The sequence below is a fragment of the Vanellus vanellus genome, assembly GCF_965231255.1.
Source record: "Vanellus vanellus genome assembly, chromosome: 20".
Lineage (NCBI taxonomy): Eukaryota > Metazoa > Chordata > Aves > Charadriiformes > Charadriidae > Vanellus > Vanellus vanellus.
In genome coordinates, this window is record NC_138925.1 from 2,015,851 (window position 1) to 2,034,803 (window position 18,953).

At 46.4% G+C, this 18,953-nt stretch overlaps 1 protein-coding gene across 6 annotated transcripts in view; it reads left to right on the forward strand.

Annotated features, from left to right (window-relative positions):
• EIF4G3 (eukaryotic translation initiation factor 4 gamma 3) overlaps positions 1-18,953 on the forward strand; it is a 111,054-nt gene that overhangs the window by 67,634 nt on the left and 24,467 nt on the right. For 5 of the 6 annotated variants that reach the window (XM_082493586.1, XM_082493582.1, XM_082493583.1 and 2 more), the window contains 9 exons: positions 4,358-4,446; positions 6,334-6,583; positions 8,713-8,870; positions 10,035-10,160; positions 11,290-11,400; positions 15,273-15,443; positions 16,492-16,689; positions 17,860-18,006; positions 18,298-18,534. In XM_082493586.1, the coding sequence (XP_082349712.1) occupies positions 4,358-4,446; positions 6,334-6,583; positions 8,713-8,870; positions 10,035-10,160; positions 11,290-11,400; positions 15,273-15,443; positions 16,492-16,689; positions 17,860-18,006; positions 18,298-18,534 (1,487 nt within the window). The remainder of the gene's footprint in view (positions 1-4,357; positions 4,447-6,333; positions 6,584-8,712; positions 8,871-10,034; positions 10,161-11,289; positions 11,401-15,272; positions 15,444-16,491; positions 16,690-17,859; positions 18,007-18,297; positions 18,535-18,953) is intronic. The other variant, XM_082493585.1, reaches the window with a different exon arrangement.

Genomic DNA, 18,953 nt, shown 5'->3' on the forward strand with positions numbered 1-18,953 from the left:
TGTAATCCCTGATGAAATGGGGAAGATTTGTTGGGTTTCAGAGCTTTAAACCACTGAAACTGCGTGGGTTTTTTTTTTATCCTGCAAGCAGGATGTTGTACCTGGGTGTGGTTTCTTGCTGCTGACTGTGTCTCTGTTCTGAACATTCGCCAAAATGTGGGGTTAGAGGGGACGTGTTCACCCTATTGCGAGTGTGCAGGCAGCAGATCCCATTCCTGCCCGCTCAGGAATGATTGTCTTGAGGTTTTCAGGATGGGCAGAGCTGTTATCTGCAAAGGACAAGAGCGCGCAGCTTTTAAAATAATTAATTGCTACTTATCTTCATTACAAGGGGAAAAAATACAGATATTATCAAGAGAGGAACGCAGTGCTCAGCCTGCAATCCTCACTAAAAACTTTGCTCCAGTTAAAAGCCATCAACGACAGGCAGTTGCTTTTGTTATTAAATTCTGGTTTTTCTCTAGCAGCTTTGCTGGCTGCGGCGAGGGAGCAGCACTTCTCGGGGAACAAAACAGGAAAAATTTTGTTGGTGGAATGGAATTTCTAAAGAAGGTGCTACCAGAGACTTGAAGCCTTTGGGACACGCTCTGAATGCCCATCTTTGATGTGATCTTTCTATCGTGGCTATTACGAGAAGGAAAGAGGAAAATAAGAGATTGATGTGTGTCCCAGGCAGAACTGCTAGGAACGTAGGAAGTCGGAAGAGCTTAATACGCCTTGGATTCAAAGGGCTGGTTCGTGCAGAGCTCATTTACGAGTTGTATTTCAATATAAAGTAGCCCAAGTGACTGAGAGCGCCCCGGTTTCTTAGCTGTGGGGGCTGTAACAAGCAACTTGGGGCAGCAATTGGAAATACCTTGGAGAAATATCTCCAGCACCCAAAGCCGGAGAGCCGGAAACATAAATCAGGTGTCACCTTTTTCTTGATTTGCTGCCACAGCCCACTGGAATATATTTTCTTTCCCATGAGCTGTGAGACGATGGTGAGCTTTTGCTTTGGTTTTTAATGGCACGTTGGCTAAAAAATAAAACTGTAAGAGCCGGTATTAATTTACGCTTAGCAGTTGGCACCCACATCAGAGAGGAGACTGCCTTCTTCGGCTCGGTGGGTTGCGGACTCGCTGGCGTGGGTATCTCCTGCAGAAGGATGTTCCACTAAAGAACATGATGTAGCTGCAGCAATGGGTCTGCTGAGCAGATTTCTCCAGTGGTGATGTTCTCGCCAGTAATGATGTCCGGGATAGTCTGCAAAGAAGGATTTTGTTACTCTTTCCAGTCCTACGGCAGCTGGAGGATTAGTTTGGTTGAGTTTTGCAATGGAATTGTACTTGTGTTATAGTTCGAATTATAAAAGAAAAGGGGAATATCTTAAAGAATTAAAAGAGCAGAAGTAATAAAGTAGGGAATACTTAACAAGGGCATAAATACGAGATACAACTTCTAATGTAGATCGCTATTTTCGCTCCTGTTAATTCTCTCTTATTTTTATAAGCAGCAATAACCAGAGCTCTCGGTGCCGGTCAGGCAGCAGTATGCGGGGTCTGCTGCTGTCCCTTTTCTAACAGAAAGAAACTGCCACCCAACACCTCAAAGCGGGCTGGAAACAAGCTCTGGAAATACGTAACGCAGGCAGAAATGAACCTTCATTTGAGAATGAATTTGTTTACTGGTGTGCATGCAAAGTGCTTAACCTGAGGGGACCGGAGAATGGAGAGAAAGACCAGAACCATCCAGAGACCTCCCTTGCCGATGGCCAACCTAGACATGTTCCCGTTTGGTTTCTCTATGGCTCACGCTGTGCTTTGCCACTGGAACGCAATTTTCAGATAGCGCCATTGTCCTGGTCAGGTTTTGGGTTTGGGAGGGGTGGCACCTACACTCACTTTAATTTTCTCAGCATACATTAGCATAAATTCTCCTGTTGAGTCAGTTCCTGTAGCAGAAATGAGAACTCAACAGGAAAAAAAAAATAAATAAATCTGATGTCTGCTATTTTAAGAGGGGGGAAAATTGAGTAACGTCTCTGGAGATGTCGCCAGCGTGCCCCAGTCAGCGCTGAAATACGGTCGGGTGTTAGGGCAGAGTCACAGGCTGCAAAACCACGGGGCTAAGCGGAGGCTGCTGCCGTGTTTTGGGATTAAGGGCAAGCGTCCGGCTATGCATCCTCCCGAGGGGAAGCACCAGAGCGGGAAAAGTCTCTGCATGATTAAAACAAGGCGAAAGCTGCAAGCCTCCTTGGGGAGGCTCGGCAGGATCCCATGCTTTCTATAGCTTTCTTTTGCCAAGAAAAGGGGAAAAAAATGTATTCTTGAGAAGCAGTAATGTTAACATCCTGACAGTTGCGGAAGGAAACACCCCAAACCTTTGCCAACCCCAAATCCATTACCCTGAGTTTGTTTCTGTGAGTTTGAAAATGAAACATTATTTTACACTGTGGATGTTTTCCATAGTGTAGTTTGAGCTTAAATGGATGAAACTCTCTCAAATTAAAAACTTTGGGGTTAATCGGTTAAATGACTTGGCTATGGCATTGTTTAGGTCAATCCTGTGCAGATGTGGTTCCCTCCTTGAAGAAATCCCCCAAAGTGTGCAAGTGGCATCACCAGACAAGAGAGCGTCGTGTCATGGCGGTGGGGCTTGGTGTCCAGCCTTAAAACAGCAGGTTGACTTTTGCAAAGCACTAAATTTGCACTAAATTTTAGCAGATTGCATGGTGGAGGGAACAGTGGAGCCTCGTTTAGGTCCACGCTTTGCTAAATCACAGAAATGCCCACATGGGTGGACGCCTGCTCCTTACCCAACCCCGATTTCACCCCAGGACAGGGAGAAGAACGCGGCCGTTCTCGTCAGGGTGCGGTGAACTTCTGTTGGCAGTAGTGAAAGCGAATCCCCGCTTGCGTAAGGCAAAGCTGTTTTGAAATCCGTGACTGCTTGGCCCTTTCTCACCGTTGAGCTCCGGGAATTCAGGGTGACCACGGGGGCTCTGCCCCGCTCCTAAAGCTTAACGTTTCTCCGAGGAGCGCTGCGATGGATGGGGCATGCAGGACGTGGAGTTTGGGAGACCTGGAGGATTTTTCCAGCTCCTCCATGAACCATCAGTTCTGTGAACGACCAGATGATGTTTGAATATTTGAATTCGACTTTTTTTTTTTTTTTTTATTAGAATCATATTAACCTTTGGGGTTTTGATGTTTAGCATGAAGATAATAATTTTTTCTCAGCGACGATAGCTCCCATTGGGTTGGGGCTAACGTGCCAACTGTAGTGATTCCCACAGTGTTTCTGCAAGTCCGTAGTCACCCTCCCAACAGGGAGACACTGTTAAGAAGCCGCTGAGGCCTCTACTATCTTTTGGGGCAGTGGGAACGTAGCAAACCCAGTTTCCTCTTTGCCCATCAGAACAAAGTAGGCCATTATTAAAGCTCTTTTCATTTATCCGTAGTTGAAGAGCCTTTCAAAATTGCGTTTTATTGTGATGAAATAAGTGCACGCTGTGTTTTTTCCACAGTATCTGCTAGAAAGCAAAGGCTTGAGTTGGAAATCTGTTTGCAGTAAACTTTGATCACGAAATCCATTCTGTTTACGCTCTGTGTTAAATATGCGTATGTGCTTAGGATGGGAATTTAAGCTGGTAGCACTTGCAACAAATTATGAGCATATTGGATTAATGGTTTTGTCTCTTCTTAATATATTGTGTGGTTTCTTTTACACTTCGGGGGGGGGAAAGTGATTAGAGTAAATCACTGCTGATCTTAGAAATATTATATGGTATTTTCTTTGAATCGGTTGGCCTGGGAAATGAATGAATGGTGGAGTCGTTAACCTGCTTTTAAATGGAAATATAAATCCAGCTCAGGAGAGCCAGTGATGCTGCAAGATTGGAGGAGTTGTCCTTTTGGACAGAGTATTGGAAATTTGGGGCTGTTGATGATTCTGGATTATGGTTAATATTATAATTCTTGTAATGCTTCTTGAGAAAAATATGTTGAGAATGACCTTCTAGCCAATACTGGATTTTTCAAACAACAAAAAAAAACCCACAACAGTTTGTGAAGGTTTTCTTTTGCCCCGCGTGATCCTTATGCTGTTGGTAATAAGCTCCTTGCTATCACAAGTACCATTTCGAGCTTGAATGACTGACTTGTAAAAAAATTACCGTGTTTTAATGTCACACTACTGATTTTGTTATTACCCCATTGAAACCAAACGTGGTTATGTCAAGCTGAATCCTCCGCAAGGCTGCGACTGCTTCGTTTTCCTCTGTGTAAACCCAGAGCACAAGAGGGAAGGGCATCATCCATGGCCAACTTTGCTCCGTATAATTTAGCGTTGTAATAGATGTGCGCTTACATTGCAGCCCAACCAGCTGTAGCTGCACCAAAGACGTGGAAGAAACCAAAAGACCGGACCCAAGCCACTGAGGAGGTGACAGAGGCGGAAACAGAGGTAAGAGGGAACCATTTTTATTTGCTTTATCCAAATTTAATGATGATGTTGCTCTCTTGAAACTGTATTTTAGACCTTTTGCTCCCTAGTTGTCTCTCAAGGATCCAGGGCGGACCTCTCGGGGGGCCAACTGTGATATTCCCCAGCGGTTTAGTCTGTTCCCTGTTGAAGCTCTTCAGTTTTCTCCTTTCTTGCCTAATTTAATAACTCTCAACATTCAAGAACATGTGAGTGCTGTCCTTCCAGCGAAGGATGAGATAAAAGTGGGGTTAAATCCCTTCGTGCTGCCCGCTTTGGGTCCCAGCTGCTATGGTGACCTTCGGCAGGTTCTTCTGCTGCGCGGTGATGTCATTGTGATGTCACGGCCGAAGGTTGGTTTCCCTGATACCCACCTGATGGAGAAGCTGGGAAAGGAAAACCTTGACATTTTTAGGCAAAACCACCTGGACAGTAATTAGATGCGTAATGAGCCTCTCCCTGACTGCCGTTCTGGTAGGGCCATCGCAGGAGTATCTCTTTGTTTAATATCCTGGGTAAAACTGGGGTTAGAATAGATCTCAGAGGGGGTGAGAGAGTAAAAATGTAACAATTCAGACTGTCCTGTGCGTATATAAAAAATTATGTCGGTCCGATGTGACGCAGAGAAAGCGTTGCTTCTTCACTCCACATTTTTCTTTGGTTATTACTTGTCTGCCATTTCCTCCACAACTTTCCCTCACTGCAGACATCGTTGAACCTTTCCGCTCTAAAAGCGTGTTGTTGCAGAGTGAATCTGGAGTCCAGTGGATGGGACTTCATCCTTCCTGTAAGCAACTGTTCACAGCAGATGGGCTCACGTGGGCATTACGAAGGGTATAGCGCTGCTCTCCCCTCTGTTTCGGGGGGAAGAGATGCTTAAAGTGCTCACATGCAAGTGATCGCGCTGCGACAGCTGGTCTGCACGCAACGGAAAAGCTGATGATTGGGTAATCCAAGGAAATTAAAAGCATCCCTGTGCTCGTTTGCAAGCCGGAGGGGGAAGGATGTCACTGGGGCAGCGCCAGCAAGTTTATACTCTGTACGCTTTATTCGTCATTTGTTGGAGGAGTCGTGTCTCCTGGACTGCTTGGTGTTTTCCCTAATGCTACTTTTTCAGAGTATTCCCTTGAAATATCTGCAAAAAGCGTTTTATGCCAGTAGGTAGGGAGGCGAAAGGATCGAGAGCCTCTTCCCAAGCGTCCTCGATTAAGCCTTGCCTTTGTTTAATGCTTTTAGCCATATTGGGGTTTCTCCCAGGAGAAGCACGTTCCTACCGCTCCTCTGTCTGAAGGCAGGATAGGGCTGTGTCCTTGGAGAGCTCGAACGTGAACAGCCGGGGGTACTATTAAAAGTGTTTTCCTGAAACCGAGACGCTGAATTTGTGGCCGTATGTCACGTTACCTTCTTTGTTAGGATGCGCTCCAGTTAGCAGCGTACATTTAAAGGAAGGACTCCCCCCAAAACGAGCGTGTTGTTAGCTTTGAAGTACCCGGTGAGCTGCAGGAGAGGGAGAAGCGAGGTTGTCTTTCTAGGCTGGGATTGCTTGTGGCCATCCATCGTGCTGTAGGGCCCAACAGTTCCTTCCATCTAATTCCAATAGTCTGATCCCTATAGCTCCTGGGGATTTCACGGACAACGCTAAGTCTTTCTGCTGTATTGTTAATGATTGGCAGGTGATCTCCGGGAACAAATCGATAAATCATCCGGTGGTTCTGTGTGTTGTTCCAGATCGCCGTATCTCTGTTTGATGCATATGTATTCCTGTTACGCGGAAAAATGCCGTATGAATAAACGCAGAGCTGTTTCGCGTGCGTTGAATTTTGGCAGGGTGTTCTTAACATAACCTCTGTGTCTCCATCTATTCTTCAGCCTAAAGTAGAAGAGGAACTTTCAGGTGACAAAGTACTTGAATCCGAACAGGAGAAAATGAGCCATGGGTTTCCACTGGAGAGAGACCCCTCTGAGCTTAAAAAAGCGAAACCTGTGGAAGAAAACGGAGAGCAGGAAGCAGAACCTGTCCGGAATGGTGCCGAGAGCATCTCGGAGGGAGAAGGAACCGATGCAAACTCCGGCTTCACAGAGAGCTCCAGCGAAGCGCCAGTGTACCAGTACAAACCAGGTAAATCCTGTTTCGGACTCTTGTGCGCTCACTTGGTTTTCTGCTTCACACCTTTGTGGGCTGCTACCGCCCCGTGCATCCTCCCCGTGTCCAGTGGGGCTGGACGGGGGGTACAGCATCTCGCCGTGTCCGGCCCCACCGGGATCCACCAACTGACAGCCTAAGAGAGACCTTCTGGGGGAGCGCAGAAGGGAAATTGTTTTTCTCGTGCTGGTGGGAGTGAAGTGAAGAGAAAATCCCCGATCCTTTGCATTTGTTGCCCGTGTGGATGTTGGCTGCAGCACAGTGGAAATGGCGGCGAATTGGTTCCCCTGTGATCGACAGCTGAGAGTGATCCAAGAAATTCCATATAGGCGGAATTCTTAAATATGAGAATTCTTCAATCTCTTCTTATTAAATAAGAGATTTGAAAGTTCTGATTGGGTCCTAAATATGAGTTTGTGTTTAATTTAAATTTAATTTCCTGGCTAAACAGTTGCATAGATCTTCAGATTTCTAGAAGGGAAAGGAAGAGAAAGAAACAGTTGGTGGTTTCCAGTCCGGGCTCTGCTGTTGGACTGCAAGCACGCAGTTCTGATGAACTAATTCAAGTGTGGCCTCAAAAGATACTGTTTAGTGCTGGATAGAGCCTACCTAAGGGCTGGTTTTGTTACTTATTAAGACAGTTAATTTGTAGATGGGAACCTCTATTAATTCACCTCATTAAGAGAGACCTTGAGACCGAGTTCTCAGTTGCTATCAATTTTTAAGCCATTTCTTATTCAGGTAAAGCTCCATCCAAATAAATTAGTCATTTTCTTAGAAGCCCAGAAATTGAAGAGTGTAAAAGAAAATAAGGAAGGACCTTGAGAGCCTGGACAAGGTATCGGGAAGGAGCACCACCCTTTAGCGATTACACTGCAGTTGTTATTTCAGCGCTGCTTTGTTCTGACAAGGACCCCAGTTGCTTTTCCTTTAATTATTTGGTAGTATCGTATCGTTAGTAGAAAATGTAGAGGCCTCTTGATAGTTTACCGCACAGTTATGATAGCTTACCAGTTCATTAGTTAAGCACATCTTGAAGTTAATCCATAATTCATCAGCCCAATAAAACTGCACGAAGACCTAAAAATTATAATTACTTTTGTGTATTTTCATTCCCAGTTAGTCAAACCCATCACTTGAACTAAGTTCTGTTTGTGGGCTCACAGGGATGAGGGTGGTGGGAACCCAGAGACCTGAAGCCGGTGATCAGGGACTGAAATAAAGAAATAATAGAAAACCTTAACAGCGGACCGGAACGGATGGATAAACGCAAAGCACCGCTGTTTGGCATCAGTGGAATACAAAGGCGACATCTCATAGAGATGTTTTCCTTCAGACAAAAATGTGCCGCCCACTCAGGGGCGTGACGAGTCCACCTGGCTGCTGAGCAAATCCGTGTTTTCTTTCCTAACTTCAAACAAACTGTGCAGCCAGCAAAGAAAACCCTGTCTTTAGGCTGCCAGATGCTCCTTTTCCTTGCGCTGAAATGGCTGGAAGTTTATATTTTGATTTGCGTCAGGCAAAGTCCTCTACGCCGCAGTGCTCCTGCCCAGAAAGCCCTCTGAAAAAAGGGATGAAGAGGTGTAATTCTGAGAGCGTGGCTTGTGGTTGTCTGTTTTCTTATGGTTCCCACAGTTATCTCCGCCATGGGTTGTTAAAGACTCGGTGTTTTCACGTTTTTCAAAGGATATTTTTGTTCCGCGCAGTGCTCTCCTCGGTTCTGTGCTTATCGCTCCCTTTTACGCAAAAAACAGCTGCTTTAACTTTTGCATTTTCACCCAGAAACTGGGAATTGTCCCGCTTTCATCGTATCACACGAGAGTGAAAGTCAGAGTTAAAACGAGATGACGTGGGTTAAAACTGGGATGGGTGATTAGTTCCGTGTGTGGCTGCTGCTGGAGTTGGCTATATGCTCCCCATTGTTTATGTTCCCTTAATGCGATGTGTACTCCTCTCCTTGGCTGCCTTCAAAATTCAAAGAAAGTTAAAGTAAAATTTCCCAAGCAGCTGTAACAATCTCTTCTCTTCGGATTTACGGGAGACGCGTGCTCTGAGCGCGGAGGTTTTGGTTACCTATGAATCTCAGGCACCTTCTCTCCTTATAGAGCAGTGGAAGCCCCTGGACCCGGAGGGGAAGAAGCAGTACGACCGGGAATTCTTACTGGATTTCCAGTTCATGCCTGCCTGTATCCAAAAGCCGGAGGGGCTGCCTCCCATAAGCGATGTGGTTCTCGACAAGGTGAGAGGAGAGCCGATAAAACAGGTGAGTGCCATTTTTAAAATAAAAATAAAGATCCCTAATGCATGCTTTATTCCTTGGCCGTTTAGAGGCAGATTTTTGTTGGGAAGGGGAAATAATTGGCTGATGTCGCATCACTAAATTCTTCAAACGGAGGCATTGGCGCTAAATTAATGTGCACAGATGATTTAAAAACTGAAGCATTTTTAAGGGTCTCTATCTGAATTAAGTTATAGCAGGTTGTTACTAAAATTTAAAGTGATATAGCCACGAAGACCCAAGGATATAAGCAAAGCAAGAGGGAGCGGAGAGGCAGTGTCTTTTAGATCAATTCTACGGTTAGAAAGCGTAGGCGTGCTTTGGGGCAAACCCTTTTTTCGGTCTGAAACGGTTGTGTCACTATTTATGAGCTGATCTAATGAAAGGTCTTTAAACCCTTCCCTCTCAAAAAAATTTGTGATTTCTATCCAGCCTTACTACAGCTGTGATTTGCTCCGCTGGATGTCTGCGCTTATCGAAATACTCGTTGTTTCTGAAGCGCTGACACCAAGACCTTATTCTCAGTCTCAGTTAAAACTGTGTAGTTCATTGATTTTGATGTGACCGCTACAGACTCGCTCTGCAGATCCAGGCACAGATCGGGATTGTAGGTGCTTCTCATGTGCAGAAACAGTTCCGCTCTGAATTTCGTACCCAGACAAATTGTAAAACGCAGTTTTCTCCCCAAAACAATTCCAGTCACCTACTAGTTTTCTGTGATTGCTTCTCACCGCTCTCTGCTTTTAAGTTTCCTTTGCTCGTTCAGCCGTCTGTCTTGTTAACGCAAAAGGCATTGGTTTGAGGGAAGGTGGCAGTTTTGTGATCCTGAACTGAGACTGTCACGTTCATTTTGAGAGGACGGGCCCGTGTTGCCATAATTTTATCCTCCATAAGTCGCGCTCAGCGTTGAAATGTTTCTGAATTCCACCTATTGCCTCAGTAGTCACCTGTGGAAGGTGTATTTTAAATTGAATTTATATTTTTAGTGTAAGTGTGGATACATAAAGCTTAGCTTGTTAAAAGCATTGATTTGGCTATTAAATATAAATATTATGGTTTAGCAGAAATTGTCTGTAGACTCGCATGAACTTTGGTGGGCACAGCACCCGCTGAACAGACCCGGTTTGTTTGTTCCACTCCACGTTGCAGGTCAATCAGCCGAAATTGCCACTGAGAACGCTGGACCCTCGGATACTGCCTCGAGGACCAGACTTCACGCCAGCCTTTGCTGATTTTGGGAGGCAAACCTCTGGTGGAAGAAACGTGCCTGGAAGTGTGAGTTTACCCCAACTTGCTAATTTAAAAACTGGCCTTAACACCGACGAAGTCCATCCTCGCGCTTTTGGGCCTCTTCTGATGCTCCGGTGGTTCCGTTTTTGTCAGAATGAATGGAAGGGGGATGTTTTCTTGGCTGTCAAAATTTAGGCAAATTAGAAAAATGTTGCGGATGTTTTTAACTGGTACGTATTGGTCTTAATCGGATTTGATCTCCTTCCCCATTTCCCGCGTGAGAGGTGTGGAAACGTGTTTCCACGCTGGGGACCTGACGGTCACTCGTGTGCGAACGCACATTTCTCATACAACAATTCGGCGTCAGTGTGTCTCATCATAGGAGTCTATTTTATAAAACGTGCCAATAGAGTAAATACATTTTACTAACAAAAAAAAAAAAAAAAGAATATACACAGTGCCTGTGTATGTTCTTGCTTCCTCTATGTTTCTACGTGTTGCTTTGCTTTGGTCGCTTCATTCCTTCTTTCCTGCCTTTTCCTCTGCTTTTCTTTCACTTTCTCTTCTTTTCCCTGCATCTGGCCTTGCCCAAACTCTGCAATCCCTGTCTGAATTCTTCCTTCTTGCCTTTGCCGTCTCTTTTTCTCGGGGTGCAGGTGCCCCCCAGCACGGTGCCACCCCATCAGCCACAGCTGGAGGATGGAGGCTGCCTCCACTAGGTGCAATAATTGATTTTTCATCTTACCTATTGAGATACATCCAATGCGTCCATCTAGATACATCCAATGACATAGCCATCGTTTATCTTTCAAGACTGCTGGCTTCACAAGAGTTCACTGAATAACCTTGACTTCCAAGTGTGCGGATGTCCAGGAGGTTTGCCGTCAAACCTGCTGATTTTGAGTTGATGTAATATTTCTGGGTTGGGAACGGTCTCCTGGCCGGTGCCTTTGTTCTGGGGTGCCGCCTCCGTGTCTTGGAGTAGCTTCAGTGTCGCGATTTCTCTCGGAGCACCGCCTGGTCCCGAAACCTCGATGCTGTTTGAGGTCAACATCGCTTCTTATATTTAGGACCTGCAGGTTGTCCTCCGGCGCCTTCTCTCCTTTCGTGCGCTGAATGTCCCGAGCCTCTCGGCATCTTGGTAATGTCCCTGTCGCTCTTTCTCTTTCCGCAGGCCTGCAAAGTGCAGAGCAACCCTGGATTGCCTTCCCTGGCTCGGTGCGGTTCCCCAGCATGCCCTCTCTTGGTCTCGCCTCACCCACCATTGAGGAACCTGCCGCTAGGGGTAAGCCAACTCCCCCCCTCTCCCCCCCAATCTTTGCACCTTTTTGTAGAGTTGTCTTTTTCCCTAACGCCCACTGTTGATAAAAGAACGACCAGCAGAAAACTTTACAAAAAGGTGCAACATTGTTTAAAAAAAAAACGAAACAAGACTTGCATTGTACCCCTCTAGGCAGTCTTCAGTGGTGGGTGGGACATCACCAGCTGAGGGCATGCTGGGACGTTGGCCTGAGCGGGATCCGCGAGGGGTCTGCACTTTGCAGACCTGTGGAAAGGGGGAGAAAAGGTAAGTCCCGCTTACCCCGTTCATTTGGAGCATTCAGCACATAACATACATCTTACATTTGCGCCTTTGCAGAGTAGAGCCTTCCTGGGCGTTTTTCTGGAGGAGGGTTGGAAGGGAACGTGACTCAACGAGCCCTGCTGGCCTGTGACGGCGGCGGTTGTAGGATGAGAGGGTTTTCAGCCCCGAGCAAAATCGGACGTTCTCTTCTCGTGAAGCATGGCAAAAATCTGCGTGTGCGCTGTCTGTCCACTCGGTCATTCCACCTCTGCACAGGCCATGCCCATAAACCATTGAACCCCACTGCCTCTCCCTCGTCCTCGAAATAACGCCCAGCAGCTCAGCGCTAACAAGCTTTGGGCACGTTGAGAATCTTTTGTTTTGCTTCCTCGGCTTTTGTATTTATTTCCTTCTTTTCGCTTCAATGTGTTGTATGACTGTTTTTAGAACTAACAAATGTCACATCAAACAACACAAGGGGTGTAATTACAGAGGAACGAAACGCAGCTAATAAACGCTTTTTGATGTAGACAAGACGTTAGATGAGCGTGGCAGGTAATGAGATGCAAACACAGAGAAATAGGGTTGGAGAGGAGAGGACCGGTCCGTCCCTGCGCACCGAGGCAGGATGCATTTGCTTTTATCCTTCCTGAGAGGTGAGGGAGACTCGAGTCGCCTCGATTCTTGCGCTTCCCTGGAAGGCAGAGTCGCTCCTGGCGTCTCAGCTCAATGTCGCCTTCTGCGTTTGAAGCCTGTTGTAGGAGAAGCAGTTCTTTAATTTCTCGGATGTGTTTTAAAACGTTACCATGACTCGCGTCCTAAGAGCGGAAGCGGACTGTGCGGGAGGGCACCAGGTCATGCTGTGATGCTGTGAGTTTTTGGCTCCTCTGCTGGAGGCTTGTCCCTGTTTCTCTCTGCTTTCCTTTCCCCACCTCTTCATCCGGAAGACAGGTAATTCAGATTAATGCAGTAACATCTGGTGAGCACTTCTCCGTGCCTTTGGTGGAAAATATTATTTCAGTGCAAGCTGTAGCGCTGTAACTGCAGGTGCTGCAGAACCGTTATTATTTACTTGGACTGGGATACAAAAAGGAGACCAGGCAGGAGCTCCAGTGCCTCTTTAACTTGCTGCCTTGTAAATTTGGAACCAAAAAAACCCAGATTTTTTCTGTTACAAGTTTGATCCGTATATTACTTTATTACATGTTCAAAGGAGGCTTCTGCCCACTGCTTTGAAAACCTAATTGAACAGTTTGAACCAACTTTATTTGCAGATATTAAAAAAAAATAATACAGTCTTAAAGAAAGTTTTTATTCTATTAATGCACTTAAATGTCTGGTCTCAAAAGGAGCCAGATTCGAGGGGGCTGTGACACGTAACATGCTGATATTCAGGAGATGCGAGAGCGCTCCTTGCATCCCTCAGCTTTGCCAAGTGCAATAGTCACCTCCTTCGGGGAGCTCTAAAAGCCAACGCTTGGGCTCTGCATGGACCCGTACCCGAGGAAGCGCCGTGCCTCTGTGGCTCTCTCCGCGTATGGCCTGGTGACCAAGGTCCTTCAGACCAGAGCTGCCTCCGCGCAAGAGAGATGGGGCGGCCGCAGGTCATCTCTGCTCGGCTTTGCCCATGTTCCCGGGGAAAATGAGCCCAACCACTGTGGTTTTTGGAGCACGCTGCCAGTCTGGCTCTGGTGACCAAGCTTTCCGTGGGCAAGGAGGCGTGTGATGAGGTCTGGTGTGCGTGGCTGAAACCGGTCGATTTTCTGTTGCTTTTTTGTCTGGTTTTTCAGCTGGAGGGAAGTTTCTTCCTTCCATGGCTGTACGTTTGCAGCGTGGTTAGAATCTGGGCAACAAAACCGTGTGAAATTGCATAAAAGCAGAGGTCGATGTCTCAACACAGGGCTGCGAAGCAGACTTTGCTGCGTCATACTGGTGTCGATCAGGGGCTCTGGGTGGGAGTGGAGAGGGGTCATCAGGAGGAATTGACATCTGTTTTAGGAAGGCGTGTAACTCTCACAAGTATCGTGAAGGCTCCCTGTTCTTGCTGGCTCGTTCTACTGTTGCTTTCTCGGGAGTGATGGGCTCGCACGGTTGCATTACAATGACGGCTTGCGCCCAAAAAGGTTTGAACGATCTGATGGGTTATTTCTGTGCATGCCAGTGGGATCTGAATGGAGATATTCATAGGTGGTGGGGCAGCACGCTAACATGCTCCACCACGTAGTGCTCCTCCATGCGTCACCTTGGCGTATGAAGCGTGTTGCGGCATGAGGTTGTTTTCTTTTGACATCGTCTTACTCCGTTGCTGTTACCGCATAACGAAGCCTGAACGAGAACTCCAGCAGTGGCGGTGATTATGTTTGGTCGCTTCCACGACATTCATGTCGTGGAAGCCAAGCGGTTCAAATCACAGATACAAGCACCTGCCTTTAAGGAGGCTTTGTTTTTGTGCAAAAATGGGTTTGGGGGTGATACATGACATGAGAGGCACCAGCTAAGAGCCTCTGTTCCTGTATTCAGTGAAACCGTTTGAATAACTGAGATGGTTTTGCCTCTGGTGCTCATTGAATCCCTTTGTTGAACAAAGAAATGTTTTAAATGGCCCATCTTTCATGTGGAGGCTGCCTGCTGCCCACTGACAAGATTAATTACTTCTGTGGAAAGTAACGGGGTTTGATAATGGAGTTTAGTTGCTACGCTAATTTTTACATTGAGCTTGGACATTTCTGATAAACGAGTTCAGAAATATAAAAGAGCGCAGGGGAAGAATAATCTGCCACCAACATCTGATACCTTTAGTCCTTAATCAGAAGCTCCCAGATGATGAAGAGGGAGTTTAGGGGTGTCTTGTGCCCCATCACTTGTACAACTAATGGAAAAACTCCCCCAAGTTTTGGCACTTTTCATATGTGATTTGACCTGGAAGAGCGTCATGTTATACAGGATTGTAGAGGAGCGCTTGATGCCCTTTCAGATGAAGTACCGTGTTTCCCTTTCTTCTGTGAAGCTACAAAGAGGTTGGCCCACATCTGTTAGCATCTGTATTTCTACAGTGCAGCAGCAGCACTGATGCGCCATTCACTGTATTTTATATAACTCCTCTCTCAAAATGGCTCTGTTTGAAGCAATCTTCAGTAAAACTTAATGGTTTTGGCAGAGCTGCTAATTTATCATGATCTAATTGCTTGGGATGACACGTTTGAAGTACACCTGTAAGGATTGATTTAATCCTTAAATACCCCTTTGCTATGATGTCTCAGTTACTCAGTTTCTGCCTTTCAAGAGACTGTTTTGGCCAGTCGGGTTCAGTTCTGCAGTGCTTAAGCAGCATCCGGAGCATCACCGCTGCATGTAGGCAGTGCTCATCCCATATCTGTTTTGGGAAAAGCTGCCCGAGAGAAACGTGTCTGGTGTCTTTGTGTTCCCTCCGACCAACCTGGCCGGGTGCACTGGGTCGGAGGGACGCCTCCAAGTCCTAGCAGGAGTTGCTGATTGTCGGCGTTGCCATCAGCGGGTGTTGGCGTGCGGCCCGGAGCGTTTTATTGAGATACCAATTTATAAAGGGGATATAACAAGGAATGTTTTTGTCCTAGTTGTTGAATGTTGGACCGAGGAGATCTCAGCCAGGCCAGAGGAGGGAGCCCAGGAAGATCATCACTGTGTGTGTGAAGGAGGATGTCCACCTGAAGAAGGCAGAGAACGCCTGGAAGCCGAGCCTGAAGAGAGAAAACCAAACGGAGGACCCGGAAAATGTCAAAACCCAGGTGAGAGCTTTAGCAAACGCTTCTGAGCACAGCAGTCTTTAAGAGCAGAGGGACGGTAATTTGCCTTTGCTGTTGTGCAAGACAGTAAAAAAGGGCAATGAATTCCAGTTTGAATCACAGCTTTCCCCTACCTTGGTTATTTTTTTTTTCATGTGTTTATTCTTGACCTGGAATTTAAATGGCAATCCTGTGTATTAAGCAAGTCTAAATAGGGAACACCAGACAACCTACTACCTCTCTCCCAGGATTGTTTTTCTATTGCTATTTTACTAGAATATTTCTGTCTCGATTCTAAAGCAAACAACCTCAAACTTTCGGCACAGAACTTGCTTTTCATCTCCTTTTAGACTCCGTTTCTGCCCTGAACCTCAGCAAGACTGAGGTTCCTCTGTCAGTTTGTCCTGCCCAGCCCAACAGCGCCGTCTCTGAAGCTTTTTCTCCCCCTCTCCTCTCCTCTCCTCCGTGGGGCAGCCGCTCTGGGCGGAGGTGTTTGCCTGGTGGTCAGGCTTGTAATTTGTAGGATAAGTTGGGATAGTCTTGAAGGACACTGGAATTTTGTTCTTGGGGCTGACAGCAGCGTTGTTGACCTAATGATCATTCTGGATAGGAAAATAAAAAGGTGCCTTAGAGTAAAATCATCATTCCTGGATAGGAGAAAAAAAAAGTGCCTTAAAGTAAATATAGAAGTTGATTACCTGTAGTTGAGGGAGAAGGCGGCCGCTTCCTATTAATTTATATCTCGTGGCTAAATAGATACCAAGAAGAGTATTTCAGCTGAGTGACAACAAGGGCTTTGTGCCTCTGCCGCGCTTGGAAAAAAGCACTTGGGGTTCCCAAAAATCCTGTCATGCAGCCTTGGTCTTTGGTAGGCGGTTGCTGCATTAGAACTGGAGCTGGGCTGTGCACAAGCGCATGTCTGTGCCTGACTCAACTTCCTAGAAGTTCCTATAGGACATTTTCTTTGTTCGCCTTTAAGATGCATCCTGGCTCATTCCTGAAAGCCACCCATTCAATTCGTGCTTCAGCATAAAGTTTTCCTGTCCTTCAGGAGCTGTTCCGCAAGGTACGAAGCATCTTGAACAAGCTGACGCCCCAGATGTTCAATCAGCTCATGAAGCAAGTGACAGACCTGACGGTAGATACGGAAGAGAGGCTGAAAGGAGTCATCGACCTGGTCTTCGAGAAGGCTATCGATGAACCCAGCTTCTCGGTAGCATATGCCAACATGTGCAGATGTCTTGTAACGGTAAGAGCCGCCAAAGTCACATGGGAAATTCTTCTGCACGGGTGACTGTTCTGCATGTTATCCCCGTGAGCTGATTGGCATTAATATCAACATGGCAAGAGCAGAGTTAAATGTTCGTTTCTGAACGTAAATAAAAATAATTTCGATGACGGATTTCTTCTACGTTCGTTGGCCGTGCCTGCAGGCAGCAGCTTTGCTTGGAGTGATGTGGTGTTTGGAGCTGAGGACACCGAGCACTTCGCTCTGCCTGGTCACACGGTGCAATGAGTCATGTTTGGAAAGTCCCGTTTTCTCTCTCTCATTTCAAAGGAGAGCCCAAGGTGCTGAGCCAAGCTTGGGACAGCGAGTTTTCAGATGGTGAATTTGAGACAAAATAATCCCCTTCTCTCCCCCATCCTTCATGATATAGAATGATAGAATTGTAGAATGGTTTGGGTTGGAAGGGACCTTAAAGACCATCTTGTCCCAGCCCCTTGCCCTGGGCAGGGACACCTCCCCCCAGCCCAGACTGCTCCAAGCCCCGTCCAACCTGGCCTTGAACACCTCCAGGGATGGGGCAGCCACAGCTTCTTGGGGCAACCTGCGCCAGGGACTCACCACCCTTGCAGTCAAGAATTTCTCCCTGATATCTCGTGTAAATCTCCCCTTTTTCAGTTTAAAGCCATTCCCCCTCGTCCCACCGCTCCCCTTCCTGATCCAGAGTCCCCCCCCAGCTCTCCTGTAGCCCCTTTAGGCACTGGAAGGGGCTCTAAGGTCTCCCCGGAGCCGTCTCTTCTCCAGGCTGAACCCCCCCAACTCTCCCAGCCTGTCCTCCCAGCGGAGGGGCTTCAGCCCCCTGATTAAACGCAACGAAGGAGCACAGCTCCAGAGTCGTCAGCACATAACAAGAGTGTTTTTAAGCAGCGTGTCTTTTTAAAGGATCCCCTGAATGGAAATGTAATCTGTCTCTGGGCAGAGGTGGTGTCAGCCAAGTTTTGAGTGCGACTATACATATGAAATGTAAAACTTCACTGGAAATCATGACGTGATGCTTAACTGTCATAGCTTTGCAAATGTGCGTTGCTGAATGTGAAGTGCATAATAAAATGTAATGGATTCCTTATAGGAAACCTCGCTCGTATGTAGAGTTTAGCCATATTTCTGCTGATGTTTTTCTTCCTTCTCCTGCAGCTGAAAGTGCCCATGGCAGACAAACCTGGGAGCACAGTAAATTTCCGCAAGTTGCTGTTAAATCGCTGCCAGAAGGAATTTGAAAAGGACAAGGCTGACGACGACGTCTTTGAAAAGAAGCAGAAAGAACTTGAAGCTGCTACCACTGTAAGTGGTGTTTTTTCCCCATAAATTCTCAGAGCTCCCTCTGAAAACGATCTCTTTTGATGATGGCAGTCGATTTGGGGGGAATTTTGGAGTTGAGTTTCATTCCGTCACTGTGTCTGAGTATAATAAAAAATATTTGCCTTGATTAGCAGGTTTATACCAGCCTCCTTTTGTTTTTTAGGAGAAAAAGAGTAAACGGGGACAGCAGCAACTATAAACATAAAACTGGATCTTTTGAAGAGTTCTGTGCTCTGCGAACATGTTTTTTATATCTGTTTTTGTGTTTTACAGCCAGAGGAGAAGACGCGGCTCCATGACGAGCTGGAAGAGGCCAAGGACAAAGCCCGACGGAGATCCATTGGGAATATAAAATTCATTGGCGAGCTTTTCAAACTGAAAATGCTGACGGAGGCTATCATGCATGACTGCGTGGTAAAGCTGCTGAAAAACCACGATGAGGAGTCCCTCGAGTGCCTTTGCCGCCTGCTAACTACCATTGGCAAGGACCTGGACTTTGAGAAAGCAAAGGTAGGGCAGGACTGGGAGTGAGAGACGAGGCTTGCTGGGCAGGCATGGAAAACTGGGTGTGGGGTGTTTTTATTTGAGGATTTATTTTTTTCTTCAGGAATTTCTGTACGGCATGAGGAAATCATCCCCTCTTTTGTGGGTGTTTCATCACCACATGGTCCCGCTCCCTTCTCTGAGAGATTCTGTATCATTTTGAACAGTGTTCTGCAGTCGCTACTTGTTTCCAAATATTTCATCCAAGCAAACACTCTAAAAGTGCTCCACTTATCCTACGGGTTTCTTTTTCCAAATAGAATTTACCTCGTATGTGTAGTTTCTGAAGCGTTGTTTCTTTACTATTCAAGGTTTATCTTACCTACGAAATCTACCACTGAATGTATTGTTTGGGTTAAATCTGAAAAAAACCTCATTAACTGGCC